Raw genomic sequence first — 22,549 nt, forward strand, 5'->3', positions numbered from 1 at the left:
GATTTAATTTTAAAAAGTTACGATTTGCAGGTATCTAATGAAGGTAGTTGCAGTTCCTTGAATCCATTTGATATGCAGTAGGTAAGATCTAAAGGCAGGACAGTGGCCAGCATGGAAAGTAGGTATACTCTAGGAACCTACCAAAGTGAATGCTATAATTGAAATAAATAGGTCCTAGAAACTCCGTTATCTAAAAAGTGCAAAAAAAAAAAAAAAGTATCATCTTTTAATAACTTATTTTCCTTATGAAAAAGTTTAAAAGAAAATTATAATTGTGCACCAATAAGACCTTGCAAAAATGGCCAAAACCGAAAGCAGCAAACAGAGGGGTGAGGAAAAAATTAGAACATACACAGATAAGAAGGATTTAGAGGGGGCACCTGGGTGGCTCAGTTGTTAAGCGTCTGCCTTCGGCTCAGGTCATGATCCTGGAGTCCTGGGATCGAGTCCCGCATCGGGCTCCCTGCTTGGCAGGAAGCCTGCTTCTCCCTCTCCCACTCCCCTTGCTTGTGTTCCCTCTCTCGCTGTATCTCTCTCTGTCAAATAAATAAAATCTTTAAAAAAAAAAAAAGGATTTAGGGACCAGTAGTACATTTATCTATAAATCATTGCTCTGCCAAACTAATGGAGATGTAAAACGATTCTGAAAACAGAGGGAAGAAAACTATGGAGGAGAGCATGCCGAAAGATGAAAGCCAAAGAAATCGATGGCTAAATATGATAACAAGACTTACTAAAATAACTTGACACCCATCATTTCCATTTGTTGAGTATTGTATACTCGGCACTGGGCACTTTCAAAGCATCTCCCACTTCCCGGCACCAAGCAGGATGGGTATTATTACCAGTGAGAAAACTGAGATCAGAGAGGCACTGTAACTGGGCCAAGGTCTAACAGCTGGTAAATTCACATTCGCTACTTGATCTAACTGGGGTCTTTCCCCTGGACCATGCTGCTTTTGTGTGGAAATAGCTGTTATTTGGAAAGAAGACTCATTAAAGAAGTCAAATAATATTCTGCAAACTTGGTAACTTTTGAGCTAGCAACTTTGAGTCATTTGGTAACAGAATGGAAGAGATTTCAAATTTTTTACTTATTGGGTCTAGAAATGTCATGGTCAGAAAATGTGATTCGTTCAAGGGTTAGCAAGAGCTAGAGGCAGAGTTCAAACTCATCTAATCCTAAATCTTGTGGGGTTTTTTTTTTTTTTTTTTTATGTTAGAATGTTAGCAGGGTTTTTTCTTGTTTTATTTTGTTGTTTTTAATTCAGGACAAAAGTCCGTTTTTTGGACTAGAAAGCTGAAAACTTTAAAGTCAAATAATACTCCCATTTAAGGTTTTCTGCCTCCATATGGTTTCACTTTTGACAGTTCGGTAATGGTCATACACACACACACACACACACACACACACACACACATGCTTTCAACAATTTAGTTAATAGTTAAAAATCTTTTTAAAATTCAATTTTCACATTTTAAAAAAAATTGAAAAAGTTTCTTACTATTCAAGTACTCAAATGATTGAACTCCACCAGCACATTAGCGATTTTCAGCATTTTCAGTGCTGTGACACCCTGTTATACTTTGATTTTTGTAATATCTCCGCTCTAGCTTACCCTTCAGGGCTGTGTGGTAGATACTTATTAATATTTAAAACAGCTGTGAGAGTTTATGAAACAAAAGTTAAAATGCGGGCGCCTGGGTGGCTCAGTCGGTTAAGCGACTGCCTTCGGCTCAGGTCATGATCCTGGAGTCCCGGGATCGAGTCCCACATCAGGCTCCCTGCTCGGCGGGGAGTCTGCTTCTCCCTCTCCCCCTCCCCCTACTTGTGTTCCCTCTCTCGCTATGTCTCTCTCTGTCAAATAAATAAATAAAATCTTTAAAAAAAAAAAAAGTTAAAATGCTACAAAATTAGGACTGGGAATTGTTGCATGGAGAAAAATTGCCTTGTGTAAAAGCAATTATTTTAACATGGTGGGATATACACATCATTTGATTGGGTATGCTAGGTAAATACATTTATATAGATGACTCATTAAATTTGGGTGTGTTCACTGGAGAACACCTCTGAAAAATTAGAACATAATTTGATCAGGTAGTAGTCTTCCCCAAGATGCTCTAAGTATGATTAATCAGCAACTCGTATTTTCCATTCTTCTGATCATAAGTTGATCCTCTTAGAATAATGATTTTAAATTAAAGGGGGATAGCTCAAGGGGAAAAATAAATATACAAGTATCTTCCACTTTTTGAAAATTTGCGTTACACCACTTTGCTCTTACGAAAGACCTACATTAATACCTGGTTTTGCTAACTGAAAGAAATCTGAAGAGGATTTTCACTTTTAGGGGAAAAAAAGGGAAAATTGCATTTAGCGTTTGTTTTGCAGAGAGCTGTTAAAAGAGGCGGCACACACCCCAACCTCCTCCCCCTGGGACCACTCTCAGCATCTCAGCATCAAGCCGCCATAGCTTTGAACTGTGTCTGAGAGCATCTGTACTTTATTTCTCTTGATTTATTTTGTGCCCTAAGCTATCCAAAAAGCCTAAGAGGGGTTAATTTTGGAGTCTGGAAATACTCAAAATTTTCTCCTTGTAAATTAATGGCAGTTGTTTTTTTGCTTTACACCATTTTGGCTAATGAAAGGTTTCATAGGAAAGCTCTACTTTTGGATAGTGGGGGAAACCTGTACGTGGTCTGACACTCCTATATATAGAAGGCAGTGGGAATCTCAGTCAGGTTTTTCAGCTAAGTCCGTGATGCTTTGCCAAACTCACTGGAATTAAAACCTGTACTCATACTCCCCAGAATTGTTAGTCTCTTCAGTAATAAGATGGGACTTAATTTTTTATGGTCTCAATAAAACATTCAAGTAACTACATAGTTCCATTCATACATAGCCATTTTCCAAACGGCAAGATGTATCACAAAGTGAGTAACAGTGATTTTGGGAAGAACACGATTAGTTGCCTCATCCCAAGGAATGAAGGTCCTGGAGAACAATACTTCTCAGAGGTCAACCTTCCTCTGGTATCCTTAGGTCAGTTTCAAATGTAACTGATCCTACCTCACTTAATCCATATTCCCTGGACTTGCTCTGTACAAAAGGTTTAGATTTATTCATATTGATCTCATCCTGGTTTAGATCTCTAGGTTTGTTTTGAAAAGAATTTCCTTCCTCTTTCTCCTCTTCTTGTTCCTCCTCCTTTTTTTTTTAAAATGTTTTATTTATTTATTCATGAGAGTCAGAGAGAGAGAGAGAGAGAGGCAGAGGCAGAGGGAGAAGCAGGCTCCCCGCCTAGCAGGGAGCCCGATGCGGGACTCGATCCCAGGACCCCGGGATCATGACCTGAGCCGAAGGCAGACACTTAACCATCTGAGCCACCCAGGCGCCCCCTTGTTCCTCCTTCTCTTCCTGTCCTTTGATACCCAATGCTGGAGTCCCAAATATACTCTCAGTTTCCCAACAAGCCTAGGTGGCAGTTTCCAACTCAGGATTTGCTTCACGATCCTTGGGGAGAACTTGTAAATACTACAGATGTCAGATTTTACTTAGCCTGATTGGAATCTTTCTAGCTGCAAAAAGTATAAGGGAAGAATAGCCAGAAACTGTTCATTCATTTGTTCATTTGTTCATTCAGCAATTTTTGAATGGAAAATGTGCAACGTGCCTGGCTGTGTACTAGGTGCTGGAGATCCAGATATAAATAGAAATGAGCTTTGCCTTTAAGGGATTTATAGTCTGGTGGGAAGTAAGTGGGAAAGCTGAATGGGTAAAGAAAGGTGCTAAGGCCCAAAAGGAGAATTTAATTTGGCTTATGAGACTTGAAGCAGATAGTCAGGGACAGGAGTTTCCTGGGCAGAGAAAGACATTCAAAGTAGAACTAGGTTATGCAAAGGTATGGAGATGTGAGAGAGGTTAGCAAGTACTGGGAACTGCATGTAGTTCCTCATGTGTGTATGAGAAAACAAGAAGTAAAAGCTGTAAGTGGTAAAGGAATAATGGAAGAAAATTCCCAGAATTAAAAGACATGAGTTCACTGAGAGTACAGGCTGAGAGAGTTCACTGAATGTCCTACCAGTGAATGAAAAAGACTCACTCCTAAACATGTGCTGTTAATTTCAGGCTTCTGGAAATGAATACAGGGTCCTAAAAGCTTTCAGGGAAGAAGTAATAGTATAAAAAGGATTAGTTACCAGAGCAGTATCAGGCTGCTTTACAGCCACATTAGAAACTAGAAGACTATGAAGTAATACTTCTGAAGTTATAAGGAACATTATTTCCTACCTGGAATTGCAAACTCAGCTAGGCTACCAATGAAGACATTTAAAGACACACAGATTCTCAAAAAAATTGCATTCTGAGTACTCTGTTAAGTTGCTAATGGGAGATGTACACCGTTAAAACAAGGGAATAAACCAAGAAAGAGAAACCAGGGGCTTCAAGGATGGGGGTTTCTCACAGAGAAGGTGAAGGAAATTTTGGGATGATGGTGAAGGGAAGTTCCAGTCCAAGTCAGGCCTATGTAGCAACCATCCGGCCAGATTGAATCAAGATGAAGAGTACAGGAGGAATGTCTCTAAGAAAACAATAGAACACTCTCCCCCAAATTACCTGATGTTTTCACTTTATTAGAGGAGTTTTGCAGCTTGGGAGAGTTTGATGAGGTACATAAATGCTAAGAATATAAAAAGCTAAGCAAACAACAAAAACGGAGCAACTAATAATTCTAAGAGAAACAAAAAGTTACCCAAGAAAGGAAAAATCATTGAATCCTACATAGCAGTTCTGGGAATATTTACTTTGTCTACAGTAGTCAGACTACTGACTATTGATTTAACTAAATGTTACAATGTATTTGGAAGCTAGGAGGATTGGGCAAGTGTGACGTATTTCTATGCAAGGAGTAAAGAGGGTATATGAAAACTAACTCCTCTTCCATAGGGGGAAGTTAATAGGTAATATCTGAAATGGAACAATCGAGAAATAGAAATATGAACACATTTTGTAGAAATATGGAGGTAAATAGCAGAAGAAAATGCTAACGGAGTTAAAATTAGTTCCCTCTGGAGAGAGAATTGGGTTTGCGGAGGGATGGAGTAGGAGAGTTCTATTTTTTATTATAAGCTTCATAGTCCTATTTTATTTTTATACTTTGATAAAATTAAAATGATAACAATATAGGCCGAGCATCAGTAACACTGAGGGAATCTTGCAAGTGGTGCTTTGCATTTTGTTGAACCAACTTTTTAACTTGCATATTCTTTGTACCTACCTTTGGCACATTCCTAAATTTTATCCAGACTTTCTTCTTTTCTATAATTAAGTGAATATGAATTGAAGCAAAAGTTAGTAAGGTAAATTGTTGACTCACATGTGTGTATAGACTAAAGCTGGGTGCAGTAGGTTTTTTTGCCCTGTATTTTTATGTAGACTGTAAGCTAGCTTTTAAACTTTAGATGATAAACAATCCTCTCTCTTGCCTTCTCCCCAGAGCAGAGCAGAGTTTGACTTTGTGTAAGAAATCAGCAATCTTAGGGCATCTGGCTGGCTCAGTAGTTAGAGCATGTGACTCCTGATCTCGGGGTTATGAGTTCAAGCCCCACATTAGGCATAGAGCTTACTTTAAAAAAAAAAAAAAATCAGCATTCTTCAGTGACATGATGTTCCTAAAATGGGATTGCCAGTCAGCTGCACATTAGGATCTCTGAGCCGACTGTGTACATCACTCAGCAGAGCTTCAAGTTGTTTATGAAGAAACTTTGACCATTTATATAGATACAAACTGCCCCCTCCACCTTTTTATTTTGAAAATAATCAAACCCCACAGAGAAATGGAAAGAGTAGTGAAACACTCCTATAACTTTTGCCTAGATTCACCAGTTCTTAACATTTTGCCTCATTTGCTTCCTCTCTCTATATAACCATGCACTGTTTTTTGGAGGTTGAGGGGGGCTGAACCATTTTAAATGAAGTTATAGGTATAATGCTTAAATATGTCTCCCAGTAGATCTCCCAAGAACAAAGACATTCTCCTACCGGACCAGGATACCATTATTATCCATGGATAAAATAATAGTACGTAATATATAGTTAGTATTCAGGTTTTCCTCAAATCCCAGTAATACTTTGTGTAGATTTTGTTTTTTGATGCCAGTATCCAGCAGTGGTCAGTCATTGCCTTAAGTCATCATATTTATTTATGTCTCCTTAGGAAATTTTCCTGCTTTTTGTTTTTTTTAATCTTTCCTGACATTGACTGTTATGAGGACCCCAGGCCAGTTGTTTTGCATGCATATGGATTTGTCTTTTTGCTCCCTCATTGTGAGATTCTGGTTTACAGTTTGGCGAGAACTTGTGTACAGACTTTTGTTATCTACTTGCTTTTTATGCAGGTTCAAAATTTTAGTCCATTGTTTTCTTGTTTGTATGTTTTTGTTTTGTTTTTCCTGCTAATCTGTGGTTTGGCATGGGGTGTAAAGAATGACCGCTTACCCGGGTAATAGTAAAACTCCTTAGACTGCAGAAAATATCACTGTAATAATCTCTGGGAGGGGTAATCTGTTCCTCTGGAGACAAACATAGTATTTTTTTTTTTTAAACATTCTTGGCAGACTTCTTTGGATGACTTAATATATTGTAATCAAGGGCAAATTTTCTCCTCTTTAATTAAGTTCTGCTACAGTATACAGTCCAGGGAGCTACTTGTGGAAAACACTTGGCCAGCTTTCCTATCGTCCCTAAACGGAACGTTTGCTCTCGGACTAGAAACCCTGAACGTGTGCTGAGTTTGCAGCATGGTAGCCCTCCTTGTGCAGGATGCCCCGGAGCTTAGGTTATGTATATTTCGCGTGAAGTGAGCACAACGTGGAGAGCCGGCATGCCTCGGATGCCGGGAGAGCTATGCAAGCGTGCTGCCGAAAGCATGCCTCCCGCTTGTCAGGGCTTAGTGATAGACCTGGTGACACAGTAGCCTTTAGGCAGAGCTCCTGGGGATGTTCAGGAAGTGCCGTGACGGGTTTTGTCAGGGGGGAAATCTGAGCCATTTCTCTGTGGACAGCTGTGTTTCAAAGTCTAGGACAAGTGGCTGTTGACTTTTGCCCGGGCTGCCAGGGTAAGGGTTTTCACTTTGCCTCGTTCATAGTCTCGCTTTCCTTTCTCCTAAGTCATCCGGTTCTTTCTGGAAGTTTCACAGTGCGTGTTACACGTTATCAAAAGTGGGATTCCGAGGATTTGTTCTAACGTGTTTATAATCCAACTTTTGCTTTCTCTCTGCAGATTTTGTGGGAGTCTAATACTTTGTCATTATGAGATGTCGTCTCTCGGTACCTCCTTTGTGCAAATTAAATTTGATGACTTGCAGTTTTTTGAAAACTGCGGTGGAGGAAGTTTTGGGAGTGTATATCGAGCCAGATGGATATCCCAGGACAAGGAGGTGGCTGTAAAGAAGCTGCTCAAAATAGAGAAAGAGGTAAGGTCTTTTTCTGCTGTCAGAAATGGTTGCGACTGCACTTATGTAACTTTTCAACCGAGTCAGAGGGCACGGGCTGTCAGGGCCCTAGCAAGTGAGGCCTTTGGGGCTGATCCATGAGGCTGTTTCCCAGTTTCCATTCTGGGAGCCCCATAAATAGAAATCATTGCCACGTGTGCTTTAGGGTTGAGTTCTCCTAGGGGTCATCTGAACTGAGAGGATTTCTTTCCATGGCATGAAAGACCTGAATGTTCTCTGAGCTCTCCTTGAGGGGAAGGTGAGGTTTCAGACCTTCCTAGGCTTCAGGCTTTGCTTTTTCCCAGGTCAGCCGAGAGGGGTCAGTAGAGAGTAACATGTGAACATTTTTATTCCCTTTCTATTTTGGGTTTCGTCAATTTGTGGCCATCAGGAATTGTCTTTTAAAAAATAAAAAGCGTTGGGGCGTCTGGGTGGCTCAGTCCATTAAGCGGCTGCCTTCGGCTCAGGTCATGATCCTGGGGTCTTGGGATCGAGCCCCACATCCGGCTCCCTGCTCAGCAGAGAGCCTGTTTCTCCCTCTCCATCTGCCTGTCACTCTGCCTACTTGTGCTCTCTCTGTCAAATAAATAAATAAAATCTTTAATAAAAAATAAAAAGCGTTATTTTTCTACTGAAATATAAACAATACTAGATTCTTGGATTTCACCTCTACTAGAAGTCAAAAGTGATGGACTTTGTTTAATAAGGAATTAACAGGTGCTAGACAAAGAAAGGGCTGCCCTATTTGTAACATCAGAAAAGAGTCTCGGCCTCCCGAGTCCGGGACTTGTGCTGGTCCTGGAGGGAGCGCAGAGCTCCTACCTAGGCCCTTCCTCTTCCTTAGGAATATGACACAGCTTGGTCCCCACGTTCAGTTTGGGACCTGGAGAATAAAGCTAACTGTGGAGCTGACCTGCAGGGGCTCAGTGCATTGATAGCTTTTAACAGCTACCCTCTGGAGCTTGTTCCGGTCATTTCTCTTTATGTCCTCTTTTGGCTAATTATTGGTTTTTTTCCCCAATGTCTTTTTTTTTTTTTTTTTTTAAAGATTTTATTTATTTATTTGAGACAGAGAGAATGAGAGAGAGAGCACATGAGAGGGGGGAGGGTCAGAGGGAGACGCAGGCTCCCTGCCGAGCAGGGAGCCCGATGCGGGACTCGATCCAGGGACTCCAGGATCATGACCTGAGCCGAAAGCAGTTGCTTAACCAACTGAGCCACCCAGGCGCCCTTCCCCAATGTCTTTTTAAAGGGAACTTTTCCATAAATATCTTTTAATCTTCCCTGAGTGGTGTCATTTTTTTTTTTTATTAACTGCTGTCAGTGAACCATAGCAGTTGATTAGAGAAGGAGACCCGAGTGGCAACACTTTGTGGCATTTCCTCCCAGCAGTGCTGTGTGACTCTGTGGTCACCAGCTGGGTTTCCAGTTGTTGAAGCCAGGTGAGAAGGACTAAGATCTTTCTGCCTTGGGGTAACCTGTAGGTTGTGGAAAGCACTAAGGAGCGATAGCTTTTAACGCCAGTGTGCACACAAAACAGAAGGGTGCTATGTAGAACAAGTGTCCTCCCCCTTATTTCTTGATCAGCACATTTGAAAATAGTAACCACATAGTAAAACCATTTCTTACCCTGGATGGAACCTAGCTTCTTTTATCTAGTGAACGCTACGTCCTTTACAGGCAAGCATTATTGTACCCATTTTATAGATGGGGAAACAGATTTGAAAATTGTATTAAGGGGTCTCAGGAGGGGCAAGTAAAATCCAGGAGATCAGACCCCGTTCTGTAGTTCTTAACTCTGATATCTGTAGTTGACCAGGTTAGACAGAAAATAAACCAGCTCCGTCAAATTTATATTCAAAATATTTAAGCATGCTAATGTTTGTAAGCATTATGTCATGCAGCTTCCGTACAACAAGCATGTTCTTATATGATTGTTGGATGTGAGAAAGACTTTTCGAGTCATAGAACAAATTTTGCCAGGAAAACAGTAATTGCAACCTATTCACTCCACCCCCACCCCCCATACATAATACCACTTATTTTTTAATTTTTTTAATTTTATTTTTTTTACTATCTTTGAGAAGGCTAGGAAAATGACATAGGAAAGCACAGGGGTGAAAGCAGGAGTTGGAAACTACCAAGTCCTGCTCTTATGTAAGTATTTAACCTAAATGGGTTATCATTCAGAAATTGAGTTGATTTATAGTAAACTGCAGGAACATAACTCATAAACTTTAAGTAGGAAAACCAGAAACTCAGTTTCAGCTTTGGGGGCTGGGTTAGTCAGTGATTGTCAGTGATAAGGAGACATGGTCAATTATTGCAAAGCATCCCCACGCTTACTGACTGAACATGAGTTTGAGATGTAAAACATTTTGGCTAGGGGTTGGCAGTTATTGGGAAAGAAAATATGCATTTCTTAGGTTGATTTTTGTTTATGAACTGTGTACTGGCTTTCCAGCTAGGTGTTTTCTAAGTAAGGTAAAGGTAATAAGCTCTGGATTTTTTTCCAACGTGTAGATTCAGTTTTATGTTACTTGGTCATTTTTGCCAAGAAGCAATGGGACGTTTAATAATATGTTTGAAGCTCACTCATGTAACTCTTGAAGGGTATCTGATATCTGATTATGTTTTATGAACTTCGTGAAAGGTGGAGAAAATATTTACCAAACTCTTGAACTTCACATATGTAAGAGGATAGAGAATGACTTCCTATTTTGACTTTTTTTTGTAGACCTCTAATTTAGTATGTATTACTTTTCTCTGCTTTAGTGAGTATCTATTACTTTTTTAATTTAGAAGAAAAGAGAGAAAAATGGAATTTACTTAAAATCTGTGTAGTTATTTAAAACTTAATTTTTAAAAAATTTTTACACCTAGGGAGTAACTACAAGAATAGTACCTTGAATTCTAGCATTCTCCTAGAATCACCACTTATTAACATTTTTCAGCATTTGCTTTCTCTTTATATATTATATTAATTTATACATATTCATACATGTTTTTGTTTGTTTAGAGATTTATTTATTTTGAGAGAGATTAAGAGAGAGAGAGAGAGAGGGCAGAGGGCAGAAGGAGAGAATCCTCAAGCAGACTCCCTGCTGAGTGTGGAGCCCGATGCAGGACACAGTCTCATGACCCTGAGATCATGATCTGAGCTGAGACCAAGAGTTGGATGCTTAACCGACTCAGCCACCCAGGCACCCCTGTATTCATACATATTTTATTGAACCATGAGATAAATTGCAGATACTAAGTACATCTATCCCTAAACACTTTAGAATCTCCTGAGAATGCAACCGTAATACAACTATCCAATCAGAAAATTTAATACTAATGCAATAATATTACCTATCCTACAGTCTGTATTCAGTTTTGTTGACTGTCCCAATAAGGACTTTTTATGGCAGTTTTTTTCAACCCAGGATCCAATCAGGATCACATGTTGCACTTAATTGGTGTATCTGTTTAGTCTGCTTTAATTGAGCAGTTTCTCTGGTTTTCTTTGTCTTTTAAACTTTGACATTTTTGAAGAGTGCAGGACAGTTGTGTAGAATGTCCCTCATTTTGGGTTTATCTGATTTTCCCTTCCTCTTGCCTAGTTTAAGGTTATGTAGTTTTGGTAGGAATACTTCAGAGGTCATATGCCCTTGGCATATTTTAACGGGAGACTATGATGTCCGTTTGTCTCGTTATTGGTGATACTAATTTTGAACCCTCGACTAAGGGGTTCGCCCAATTTCTCTACAGTAAAAATACCTTTTTTCTCCCCTTTGTAATTAATAATTAAGCTGTTGGAAGATACTTTGAGGCTATGTAAGTATCATCTCCCAACACAAGTTACTCAATGTTTTAAGCATCTGTTGGCGATCTTGTTTGAATTGGGTATTATTATGACAGTTACTGTAGACAGCAAAAAGGTCTAGCATAAATGAGAGCCTTCCTTTCTTCACTTGTTTATTCACCTGTTCATTCATTTATTGTTTCATTGTAGACTTATGGATTCTTTTTCAAATTCAAATGTTGTATTACATTGTTACTCACTTTCATGCTGAAAATGTCGCGATGCAAGAGTCCCTTCAGGTTAGTTCCTGTGTCCTTTTGATGTCTCCATCACTTTTTAGCATTTTCTTCCTGGCACAAGAAGATGTTCCAGGCTGATCTAGTTCCTTCCTGATTCCAGGAATCAGCCATTTCTTCAAGAAGCCCTGGTTCCTGGGGCGCCTGGGTGGCTCAGTCGTTAAGCGTCTGCCTTCGGCTCAGGTCATGATCCCAGGGTCCTGGGATCGAGCCCTACATCGGGCTCCCTGCTTGGTGGGAAGCCGCCTTCTCCCTCTCCCACTCCCCCTGCTTCTGTTCCCTCTCTTGCTGTGTCTCTCTCTGTCAAATAAATAAAATCTTAAAAAAAAAAAGCCCTGGTTCCGGGTACTTGATTTGGGACTACGATATTTAGAAACCAAGATTTGGATACTAGTTTTGTTTATTGTAGACTTACTTTTTAAAAAGAGCCTTTGGGGGCACCTGGGTGGCACAGTTGGTTAAGCATCCGACTCTCCGTTGCTGCTCAGGTCACGATCTCAGGGTTGTGAGATGGAGCCCCATATTGGGCTCTGCGTTCAGTGCGGAGTCTGCTTAAGATTCTCTCTGCCTCTCCCTCTGCCCCTCCTCACCCCACACTGTCTCTCTCTTTCTCTCTCAGATAAATAAATAAATCTTAAACAATAAAAAAGAGCCTTTGTTCTTTGGGAGAAAGAATGGTTATAGATAAATTTTACTTCTGGAGGCGTTTAATTTAAACATTAATATCACATGTATGGCTAGCTATGATCTGTGATATGCTCCTGTTAGGGATGTAAGTTCTTGGAAAGAGATTAGCAAAACGTATCAAAAATCTTAAAATATTTACTTTCTTTGAGCCAGAAATTTTACTTCTATGACTTTATCCTAAGGAAATAATCAGAGATGTGCAGAAAGATGGAGGTAATGGCTGCTCATCTCAGAGGGATAATGGTGAAGAACTGGAAATGACTCAAGTGTTCTATAACATTATCTTATAAATTATGCTACTTCTCAAACACACACACAAACGCAAATATGGGAGGTGATAGATGTGTTACTCCCATTGTGAATCCTTTCACAGTATATACATATAGTAAAATCATCGTGGTTTATACTTTTAAGATATTACAATTTTATTTGTTGATTATACCTCAGTAAAGCTGAAAAAAATTATTCTACGTCTGTACAATGGAATTCCGTTGCATTTGGAGGAATGTTGAAAGAGCTAAGGAAATGCTCATTCTGTACTGCTAAGTGGTAAAGCAAGTTACAAAGCGCTGTATGTAGTAAGACCTTCGGCGCCTGCTTGCTGTCTCTATGGTGTTTTTATTTTTCTTATACTTCCTTTGTTTTCCATATTTTTCTGTAATGATCTCATGTCTTTCCCCAACATTTTATTATGAAAATTTCAAACATGAAGAAGAGCTGAGAGAGTTTTCTAGTGAATATATGTCTACCGTCTAGGGTCTGTCATTAACATAAATACTTGCTTCATCACATATATATTCAGCTACGTGTCCTATCCATCAATCAGTTTCGTTGCATTTCAAAATAAGTTGCAGGCATCAGTACCTTTCCCCTTAAATACTTCAGCATGCATATTCAGTTTGTGTTTACTACTTTGTTTTCTTTTGAGGTAAAATTTACATACAACGAAGTGCACAAATCACTCACTTTTGACAAATGTGAACACCATGTGAGCCATATATTTGCTTTTATAATTGGAAAAAACTCAAAAAAAATTATAGCTCTCACAATCCATGTCACTTTCTCAGGATGTTCAAGTGAATTGAGTTTTATAAAACTCTTTAATATGCCACAGATTACTAATTTTACAGTCTCAATATGTGCCTCTAAAATGTTTAATGTTTACTATTCCGTCGATTTTCTGTAGCAGTGCCAAAGAATTTTTCTGTGTTAATTTAGCTTGTTTATATTAGTTGCAGATTTACTTACAGTGCACTCCTTATTTTTGTTTAAAAAAAAAGTTTTCAACGGGAAAAGAAATAATACCTTAAGCATCTATACCAAAGGTTAAGAAAAGAAGCCAGTATTGTATCTTTTTGGTAAATTCCACATGAGTTGAGATCAAACCATACCGTGTAGGCAGAAATCGAAGCAAGGAGTGGAGAGGGCAGAGAAAGATGTTGTGGGTCAGTGTCCTTTTTCCAACCACTGACCTCACACAATAAGGAGATCATCAGCTTCACAACCCTTTCAGGAAGGCTTAATCACAACAGCTTCATTTTGCTCTTGCAGTGTATTTAATGGTATGTTGAACCAGACACGTCTGCACATGATATGTTTTTCAAAAAGGTGGAAACCAAGCATTTATGTTACCTTGATACTTGTGGATATCCAACTGATAGTAGGAAACCAGACTTAAGGCTGAGATATGAAACATGATTCTTTTTGTTTCCCCAAAAGAATTGAAAGGAAACAGAGTGCTCAAGAGATGAAAGATGAAGATTCATTTGCCTTGCCTTTTGCAAGGCACCACTCCCTTTGTTAAAAAAGAAAAAAATTCTGGGCGCCTGGGTGGCTCAGTTGGTTAAGCGACTGCCTTCAGCTCAGGTCATGATCCCAGGGTCCTGGGATCGAGTCCCGCATCGGGCTCCCTGCTCTGCGGGGAGCCTGCTTCTCCCTCTCCCACTCCCCCTGCTTGTGTTCCCTCTCTCGCTGTGTCTCTCGCTGTCAAATAAATAAATAAAATCTTTAAAAAAAAAAATTCTTACCAGATTTGTTGTAGAAATGTTGAAAGCCAGATAAATTCAGGTTTCGAAACTGTCCCACACTGTAGATATTTATAAATAGAGAAGATCAAAATGTCAAAACAGGGCATAAGAACAGGAACAACCAATAAGTTTTCATATAAAAGGGGAAATACCTGTGTGAAATAGAAAATACAATCTCGAAAGAGACACAGAACTCAGTGAACCAAAAATGAAAGTTTTCATCATACAGACTTTATCAATGTGACAACATTTAGTGCTTCATAGAAGGCTAGCGAATGTTTTTATCACTTTATTAGCTCGTTGGAAGACCCGTTTACCTTTTCTTTGCAGTTCTGTAGCTGACTTTTTAATGAATTATTTGCATTTACTTTTAACTGTAGGAATGCTATTTTAGTATTTTCCCCTGTCTCCGAACACAGTACAGAAGAATAAAACGGCAAAATCCTCTCTGTATTTCAATACATTGATGAGACCAATGTAAACAAAAATCTCTTGGATACTTGATACCTGCCAAGTTCTGGCATAGTTGCGGTGATAATTTGTCCAGAACGGTGCTCAAGCTTGGCCACGTGGTATTTTTAAGCACCCAGAGGGCAGACTTCACTATGCTAGACCTGCTATTTTAGGTTCCTGCTTTCAAGTGCCCGTATGCTACAGCATCTCCACTTACCTAGTCTGATTCTTCCCCTTCACTCAGGAGTCCTGTCCTGAGTTCTTATTTAAGACAACCCCATGCACAGTTTTGCCTGTCCCCAGTCAGAATTTACCCATTCTGGATTTTTTTCTTTGAGGTCAGTGGTTCTCAAAGTGTGCCCTTTGGACCAGGAGCATCAAGCATCACCTGGGAACTTGTTAGAAATGCAACTTCATGGGCCTCACGGCTACTGAGTCAGAAACCCAGGTGTGTGGGGCCTGGCAGTGTGGGCTGTAACGAGCTTTCCAGATGTTTCCGACGCCCACCAGAGTTTGAGAACTCTAGCTTGTCTCCAGCCAATCATAGGGCACATGCGTATGGTCAGGATATTAACTTTAGTTTGGAAGTTTGGGTCCCCTGTCAAACCTGGTAGTGGTTGTTAGAGGCTTTTCAGACCCTTAAATTTCCCATGTTCGGGTGACCCCCTGTGCACAGGGGCTGCCTGGCAGGCTCACTGAGCATGATGAACGAAGGCTGACTTAGCAGTGGTAAACATCTGTGGAACCTCAGGCAAATGCCTTCGGATTCCAAACCTTCCCCTCTTGGCTCCTCACCTGCCTTGGCAGCCGTGTCTTTGGTCTTCTGACCCGAACCCCCCACTCCTGTCGCCCTTTTCCATTTCTGTGACCCTGTTCCCTCTTTCCTGCAGCTGTAATGCCCTTGTCCTCCCCGCCTGGGCAGATCCTTCCCACTCTCTGGCTTTGATTTCTTCCTTCCCTGCGAGAAATAGGCTCGGGTCCTACCAGCATCCTTTTTCTTCTCATTCTGAACTTACTAACGCTCGTGCTACTAACATGACTTGGATTATAATTGCCTCGCGACACTAAGACACTGGGAGCTACCGCCACTTAACTTTTCCCGTGAATGTGCCAGGTCACCACACTCTGAAGTCGCGGTGGCAGATTGGTGTCATGTTGGCTCCTAGAACCTTATGTGGGAAAGGTGTCAGAGGCCACGTTTGCTGTCTGCAGGCAGGAGCCACGGCAGGGCTCGGCGTGCTGGTGGAAGGGCAGGAGGGTACACGGCGTATTCCCCTGTTGGCGGCTCTCCGCGGGCAAGGGCTGGCTTTACCTCTGTTGCCAATGCTGTCCCCATCCTGACCGTCTTCACTGTACCAAGTACAACTACCGCCATGGTCACCTGGTTAGGGCCTTTACCTGGCTGATACAAACAGCGCCCTTCCTTGCCTGCCTTACCTCAGCCAGCACTGCGCCCCTTGCTCACAGTAAAGTGTCTGTCCCTTGATACTTGGTATCATGATGCAGTCCACTTTCCTTTCTTTCTCATCCAGGGAAGGCATCCTGTATCAGTGTACCTACATTTTCTTCATTTACTCTCTGAGCCGCCAGGGAGGATGGAACACCCCAGTCTTTGCTTATTGGTGCTGACTTCCCTCAGCTACACAGTAACAGAACTCTTAGTTGTTCCCTTTTCTTTAAGGTACCTGATGTGGGATTTTGACAAGTGCCCATGTTTTGCTACCTTTTATGCTGGCATGCCATTTCCACGTAAGAAATTTTAAACAATTCAGTGTGCTGTACTTTGATTTTGTGCTACATATATAACTCATCACTTGGAGAATAAGCAATTTAAAATAAATCATTTTATTTGATAATTCATGTAGTCATCATCCAGAAGTATATACTGAGCAGCTATCCATCACTCAGCCCTTTTCCTCAAGGCAGTTCTGTTCGTGTCTTATCATTTAAGACACCCCAAAGTGACCCGCTATCAAGAGATTTAAGAAATGAGACACATATTGAACAAATGTACAAATTAAACGAGTAAGCATGTATTACTGATCTTTCTGAAGGCAACATAAACCTTACAGGAGAGGTAACCTTAGAGTGAGGAAAAGCCACAGGAATGGTTTCTCCTAGAACCAGGAGGAGTTTAGAAAATCACCTGAATTATAATGTTCTTACCATTGTATGTGAAATGCAGTTACACTAAGACAAACTTCACTTTTTCAGATTAACGATATGACCATAAAAATGTTTTATTTGCAAGAAAAAGCCCCTGTCCTTTTTATTTTTGCTTCTTAGCTGTTTTACATTTTTAAAATCCTTTCAAAATTTTGTTAGATTATATGTTTACTTGCACGTGGAAGTCATTTTTGATTGGCCATATGAGGAACATTATTGCAGCTGTTATTTCAGCTTTTCATTAAAGTATTATTGATCTCGGTATATTCAGCAATAAACATCTCAATTAGTTAATATTATTCGGTTAATTAATATCCAGCCGTGCTCTAAATATTGTGCTGAAACCAAACCAATGAATATTGATTCCAATAAAAATGTTATATTCTGACTGGTGTTATACAAAGCTAGGCTCTTGCTTCATAAAAATAGTATGAAGCACAAATTGGATTTCTGTGAAATTCAAAGCCTAATACAGAGAGACCAGTTGAAAAATTGAAGGAGAGGAAGAGCCATCTGAGTATTTCAGACAGTTTCAAAATAGATATGATTGGCTGTCTTCAGAATAGGATTATCTCACTTGGCTATTAAAAAGGTACCTCGGGGCGCCTGGGTGGCTCAGTTGGTTAAGTGTCTGACTTTGGCTTGGGTGGTGATCTCAGTGTCCTGGGATTGAGCCCCGGGGTCCAGCTCCGCCCTCAGCAGGGAGTCTGCTTGTCCTTCTGCCCCTCCCCCTGCTCATGCCCCCCCCAAATAAATAAAAATCTTTAAAGATAAATAAATAAATAAATAGCTACCTAGAATTTTCTTCTCTGCTTTCTAGTGAAGACAGGAAGTCACACAAAATTACCCAAGATAGAGACTATCTTATCAATTCTTTTTTCACTCATGCCTAATTCCTGCTCCTGGTTAGGACACCCCGTTTCTGTTTGAATACTGCCTTTGATGACACGTGAGCTGCAGGCTGTTTAGTGTAATTCTTAGAAAGTTCTTTATTAATATAACTTCCAGACATTAATAATGGGCTCCAGCTCCGGGGCCACATAGAACAAATCTTACCCTCTTCTATACATCAGCTTCTTGAGCACAGGATCTAGATCTTATTGATCTTTGTATTTCCTGAGCTCACTATAAGCAGTCAATGTATAGGGCATAAATAAACAAAATAATAAACACGGTCTTCACACCTCAACTTTCTTCTTTTGTAAGAGTTACAGAAAGGTTTTGTATTCCTGAGTCTACAGAAAAGAACACAGTTTGACATTCCTAGTCTACTTCATAGCCTTTCCTTCTCCATGTTTGGCTGAGTTTTTGAGGTCTTAATAAATTCGTTTTGTCTTTGAATGAAAGGTTCTGTTCTGTAGCAGCTGGGAAGGCTTTTCCTGGCCATGGTTCTTACTTGGTTTGTTTTTTTTTTTTTAACATGTTTCCAAAAAAGGAATCCACGATGCCTTTTTCTTAGCTTTGTTAATATCAGATATTCATTGATTGATGACCTGAGAAAAATTAAGGTATCCTAAATGAAACGAGACTGCCGGAATCTTACTGACTTGAGAATATGACTTTCATCCCTGTTGCTGTTCTTCAGAAAGTAGTGCTTGGTAAAATTAGCTCCGTTAGCACAGTTACGCTGGTGAGGGTGACCGAGTCTGGTGCGCGTTTGTGCGGGCTTTGTTCAGGAAGGAGGGAGCTATACGGCTGCTCTGCTTTTAAAGAGAGATTATATTAAGCAATTAATGGAACAAAATCCGTTTAACTCACTGAATTTTTAGAACATGTAGAACAGCGCTTCCTTTAGTGAGAAACTGAATTGCTTCTGTTATTAGAGAGTTGGAGAGTCAATCTTAAGCAACAGGTATTCATTTTTACGTCATCGGATGGGTATTTTAAATAGAGTCCGTAGTTCACTTGGCATCTCAACTGACTTTTCCTAAACCAGTTCAATTGTGGGCAAACCTTTAAAGTTGTGAAAGTGGACAGCTTTTTCCCCTTAGAATCTCAGGACAGTTTCTCAACCACAAACTAAGGCCCCTAAGTGTAATTTGCATTCTTCCTTGGGAAACAGTTCATACTCCAAAGAACCTGGGAATTGGGGCTAAGGCCAGATTACATGTCTCAGAACAATGAGGATATGTGGGGAACTCTGATTCTAGATAGACTTACCTCAAGTGTTCAGCAGGCCAAGAATAGATTTTTAGTAAGAGATTAAGAAATTAATAACTGGATTCAGGAATGTGGAATGTTAAAAATTTATACGCTGCCTTGTTTTGAAAATGATTTAAGATTGTTAGCAGACAGAATAAGTATATTTCTGAGGTTCCAGGGAAGACCCTATGAGTCCCCAAAATCTCTCTCTCCCAAATGTAGGGTAAAGAAATAAAATTGACATTTCTTGAGTTCCTATTATTTGCAGCCACTATTCTAAGCAGTTGATCTATATTTTCTATTTAATCCTATTACTAATGCCTCAAATTTTGGTATTGTAATTTCACTCTTTAAGATAGTTTCTCCTGGGCTCCTGGGTGGCTCAGTTGGTTAAGCGACTGCCTTCGGCTCAGGTCATGATCCTGGAGTCCCGGGATCGAGTCCCGCATCGGGCTCCCTGCTCGGCAGGGAGTCTGCTTCTCCCTCTAACCCTCCCCCCTCTCATGTGCTCTCTCTCTCAAATAAATAAATAAAATCTTTAAAAAAAAAAAAAAGATAGTTTCTCCTAATAAAACTGCAAATACCACTGAGAAAGGTAACTCAACATGTTAGTAATACCTTAGAATGAATGACTTGTGATTTTTCTCCTGAGCACACTTTTCTAGGTGAGGGATATATAATTGTTGCTGTAGGAGACTATGACCTAAACAGATTACTAGGAAATCTCCTTTTTGGTATTCTGTCATCCAAAAATATTATTACATGCTAGGTACTATTTTAGACACTGGAGCCATATTGGTAATAAAATAGACAAAAATTCATGTCCTTTTAGAGTTTACCTTCAAATGTGGCAATAAAAAAATTAAATTGTATGTTAAAACATAAAGATGCTTATCCCTCTTAAATATGGGCCTGAACTTAGCGACTCACTTGAAAAGATTGGAGTATAGGAAAGAAAACACTAGGAACTTTAGGCTTAGTAACTTTATAATGGGCAGACCTGGCAGACGCCACCTGAACCAAGTGATCTGGGTTAGCATCACTAGGGATAAGCCGCATCAGCACATGTACCCCTGACGTGATGAGAAACAAAACCCATCTCTGTGCTCTTCTTCCCCAAAACCTGTAATCCCCGTCTAGTCGTGAGGAGAACACCAGATAAACCCAAATTGGTAGATATTCTACAAAATACCTGGCCACTGCCTCTCAAGGTGTTGTTAACAGAAATGTCACAATCCAGAAGAGGTTAAGGAGGCATAGAAACCAAACATTTGGTATCCCGAACTGCATTCTAGAATAGAAAAAAAAAAAAAAAAAAGGCATTGGTGGAGAAAATGGTGAAATCCAAATAAAGTCCTGAGTTTAGTTAATAGTAATGCGCCATTGATGGTTTCTTAGCTTTGACAAATCTGAGTGGTGCAACATTTTAAATTAGGGGAAACAAGGGACTGTCTGCCCTATTTTTTCAACTTTACATCTGAAATTATTCCCAAATTAAAAGTTTATAAAAATATAAGAAAAAACACAGAGTAAAGGAAATTAGGAGTACCAGCATGGGGTCAAGGTTGCAACTTAAAATGGGTTGGGCAGGGGAGGCCTCACTGAGAAGGTGATTTTGGGTAAAAACTTGACGGAAGCGAGAGAGGGAGCCCCATGCTTACATGCAGGTAAAACTGGGGACAGGTAAATGCCAGGTGGGAGCATAGCTGTTACATTGGAGAAATAACAAGGAGGCCATTGTGGCTGGAGTGGAGCGGATAAGGGGAGGAAACACAGGAAATGGGGCCAGAGAGGTAACAAGGCTGAATGGTATAGGGCTTGGTAGGCAGCTCTAGGAGCTTCTGATTTAAATTGGTGGGAAATAGTGAGCAAGTGAATGCTTTAGGTTAGAGCAGTGAAATTATTTGGCTTACGTTTTAATATGGCTACTCTGGATACTCTGTAGAAAAGACCATATGGGGCAGAGGCAGGGGCAGAAAGACCAGTTAGGATTACCGTCCAGATGAGAGGTATTTGTGTCTGGGGCCAGGAAGGTTGCAGTGGAGGCAGTAAGAAGTGGTTACATTTGGGGTATGTTTTAAAGGTAGAGCTCACCAGATTTGCTCGCTGACTTTTCCTAAAGTCAGCCGTGTGAGTGGAGAGTCCTGGAAGCCTCAAAGGCTTTGCTCTGAGGAGATGGAGGATGTATTTGCCATCTTGTGAAGTGGGGAAGAGTGTGGGTGGGACAGATATGTGAGGGAAGATCAGGAGTTCGTTTTTGATACAAGTAGTGAAAAGGTGGAATTAGCAGCCTAAAGAAATACCGTTTGCAATACAACAAAAATATGAAATAGTTGGAAACATCCCAAATACCCATCAACAGATGAATGGATAAACAAAATATCGTATGTGGATGCAGTGGAATAGTATTCCGTCCTTAAAAAGGAATGAGATTTGGATACATGCTACAACATGAATGAATCTTGAAAACAGTATGCTAAGCAAAAGAAGCCAAACACAAAAGGACAAGTACTGTGTGATTTCGCTTATATGAAGTACCCAGAATAGGCAGATTCAGATGCAGAAAGCAGTATCATGGTTACCAGGAGCCGGGAGTCATAGGGAATTATTATTTAATTGGTCCAGAGTTTCTGTTTGGGATGATGAACAAATTCTGGAAGAGGATAGTGGGGATGGTTGCACAGCAATGTGAAGGTACTTAATGCGTTGTGCACTTAAAATGGTTGAAATGGTAAGTTTTATATTATGTACCACAACTAAACTATAAAGTTCTATTTCTAAAAACTATGAAATACTGAAGGATAAATTTAACAAAAGAGCTGTGTAAGATCTTTACACTGAAAACTATTAAACCCTGCTGAGAGAAACAAGAGGAGGCCTTAGTAAATGGAGAGATACACTACGTTCATAGGTCAGAATGGATGCGATTAAGATTCCAGTTCTCCTGAAATTGATTTGTAGCTTCAGGGCAATCCCCATTATAACACCAGCCAGTTTTTGGTGGCAGTTGGTAAGCAGGTTGTAAAACCTATATGGAAATGTAAAGGACCTGGCATAACCAAAACACTTTTGAAGAAGAACGATGTTGGAGGACTCATACAATATACTACTTTATGTCGTTACTTACTCTAAAGCTCCAGTTATCAAGCTTGTGCGGTATTCATGCCCTAGATCGACCAGTGGAACAGTCCAGAAATAGATCCATATTTGGTCAAAAGATTTTTGACGAAGGAACCAAGGCAATCCCATGAAGGAAAGGTTAATCTTTTCAACAAATGGTGCTGAAACAATTAACATCTATCTGCAGGACCCTGAGAACCACAGGACTAAGGAAATGGAGGATGGCGGCTGAGCAGTGAGAATGGTGTGTGTTTTCTCAGCCCTTTTCAGCTCCACAGGTACAGGAGTGGAATAGACAGAGAACTGGGTTTTTTAAGGGTCGTGGTTTTCCTGAGTACAGTGAAGTGAAAAGTGCAAGAAGGGAGGTGAGGATGGATG

The 22,549-nt window shown here is 40.2% G+C and overlaps 1 protein-coding gene across 2 annotated transcripts in view; it reads left to right on the forward strand.

Annotated features, from left to right (window-relative positions):
* MAP3K20 (mitogen-activated protein kinase kinase kinase 20) overlaps nt 1-22,549 on the forward strand; it is a 189,565-nt gene that overhangs the window by 6,330 nt on the left and 160,686 nt on the right. For both annotated transcript variants that reach the window (XM_044913679.1, XM_021703307.2), the window contains exon 2: nt 7,283-7,475. In XM_044913679.1, the coding sequence (XP_044769614.1) occupies nt 7,317-7,475 (159 nt within the window). In that variant the 5' untranslated portion in view covers nt 7,283-7,316. The remainder of the gene's footprint in view (nt 1-7,282; nt 7,476-22,549) is intronic.

This window comes from Neomonachus schauinslandi, chromosome 3 (assembly GCF_002201575.2).
Source record: "Neomonachus schauinslandi chromosome 3, ASM220157v2, whole genome shotgun sequence".
Classification (NCBI taxonomy): Eukaryota; Metazoa; Chordata; class Mammalia; order Carnivora; family Phocidae; genus Neomonachus; species Neomonachus schauinslandi.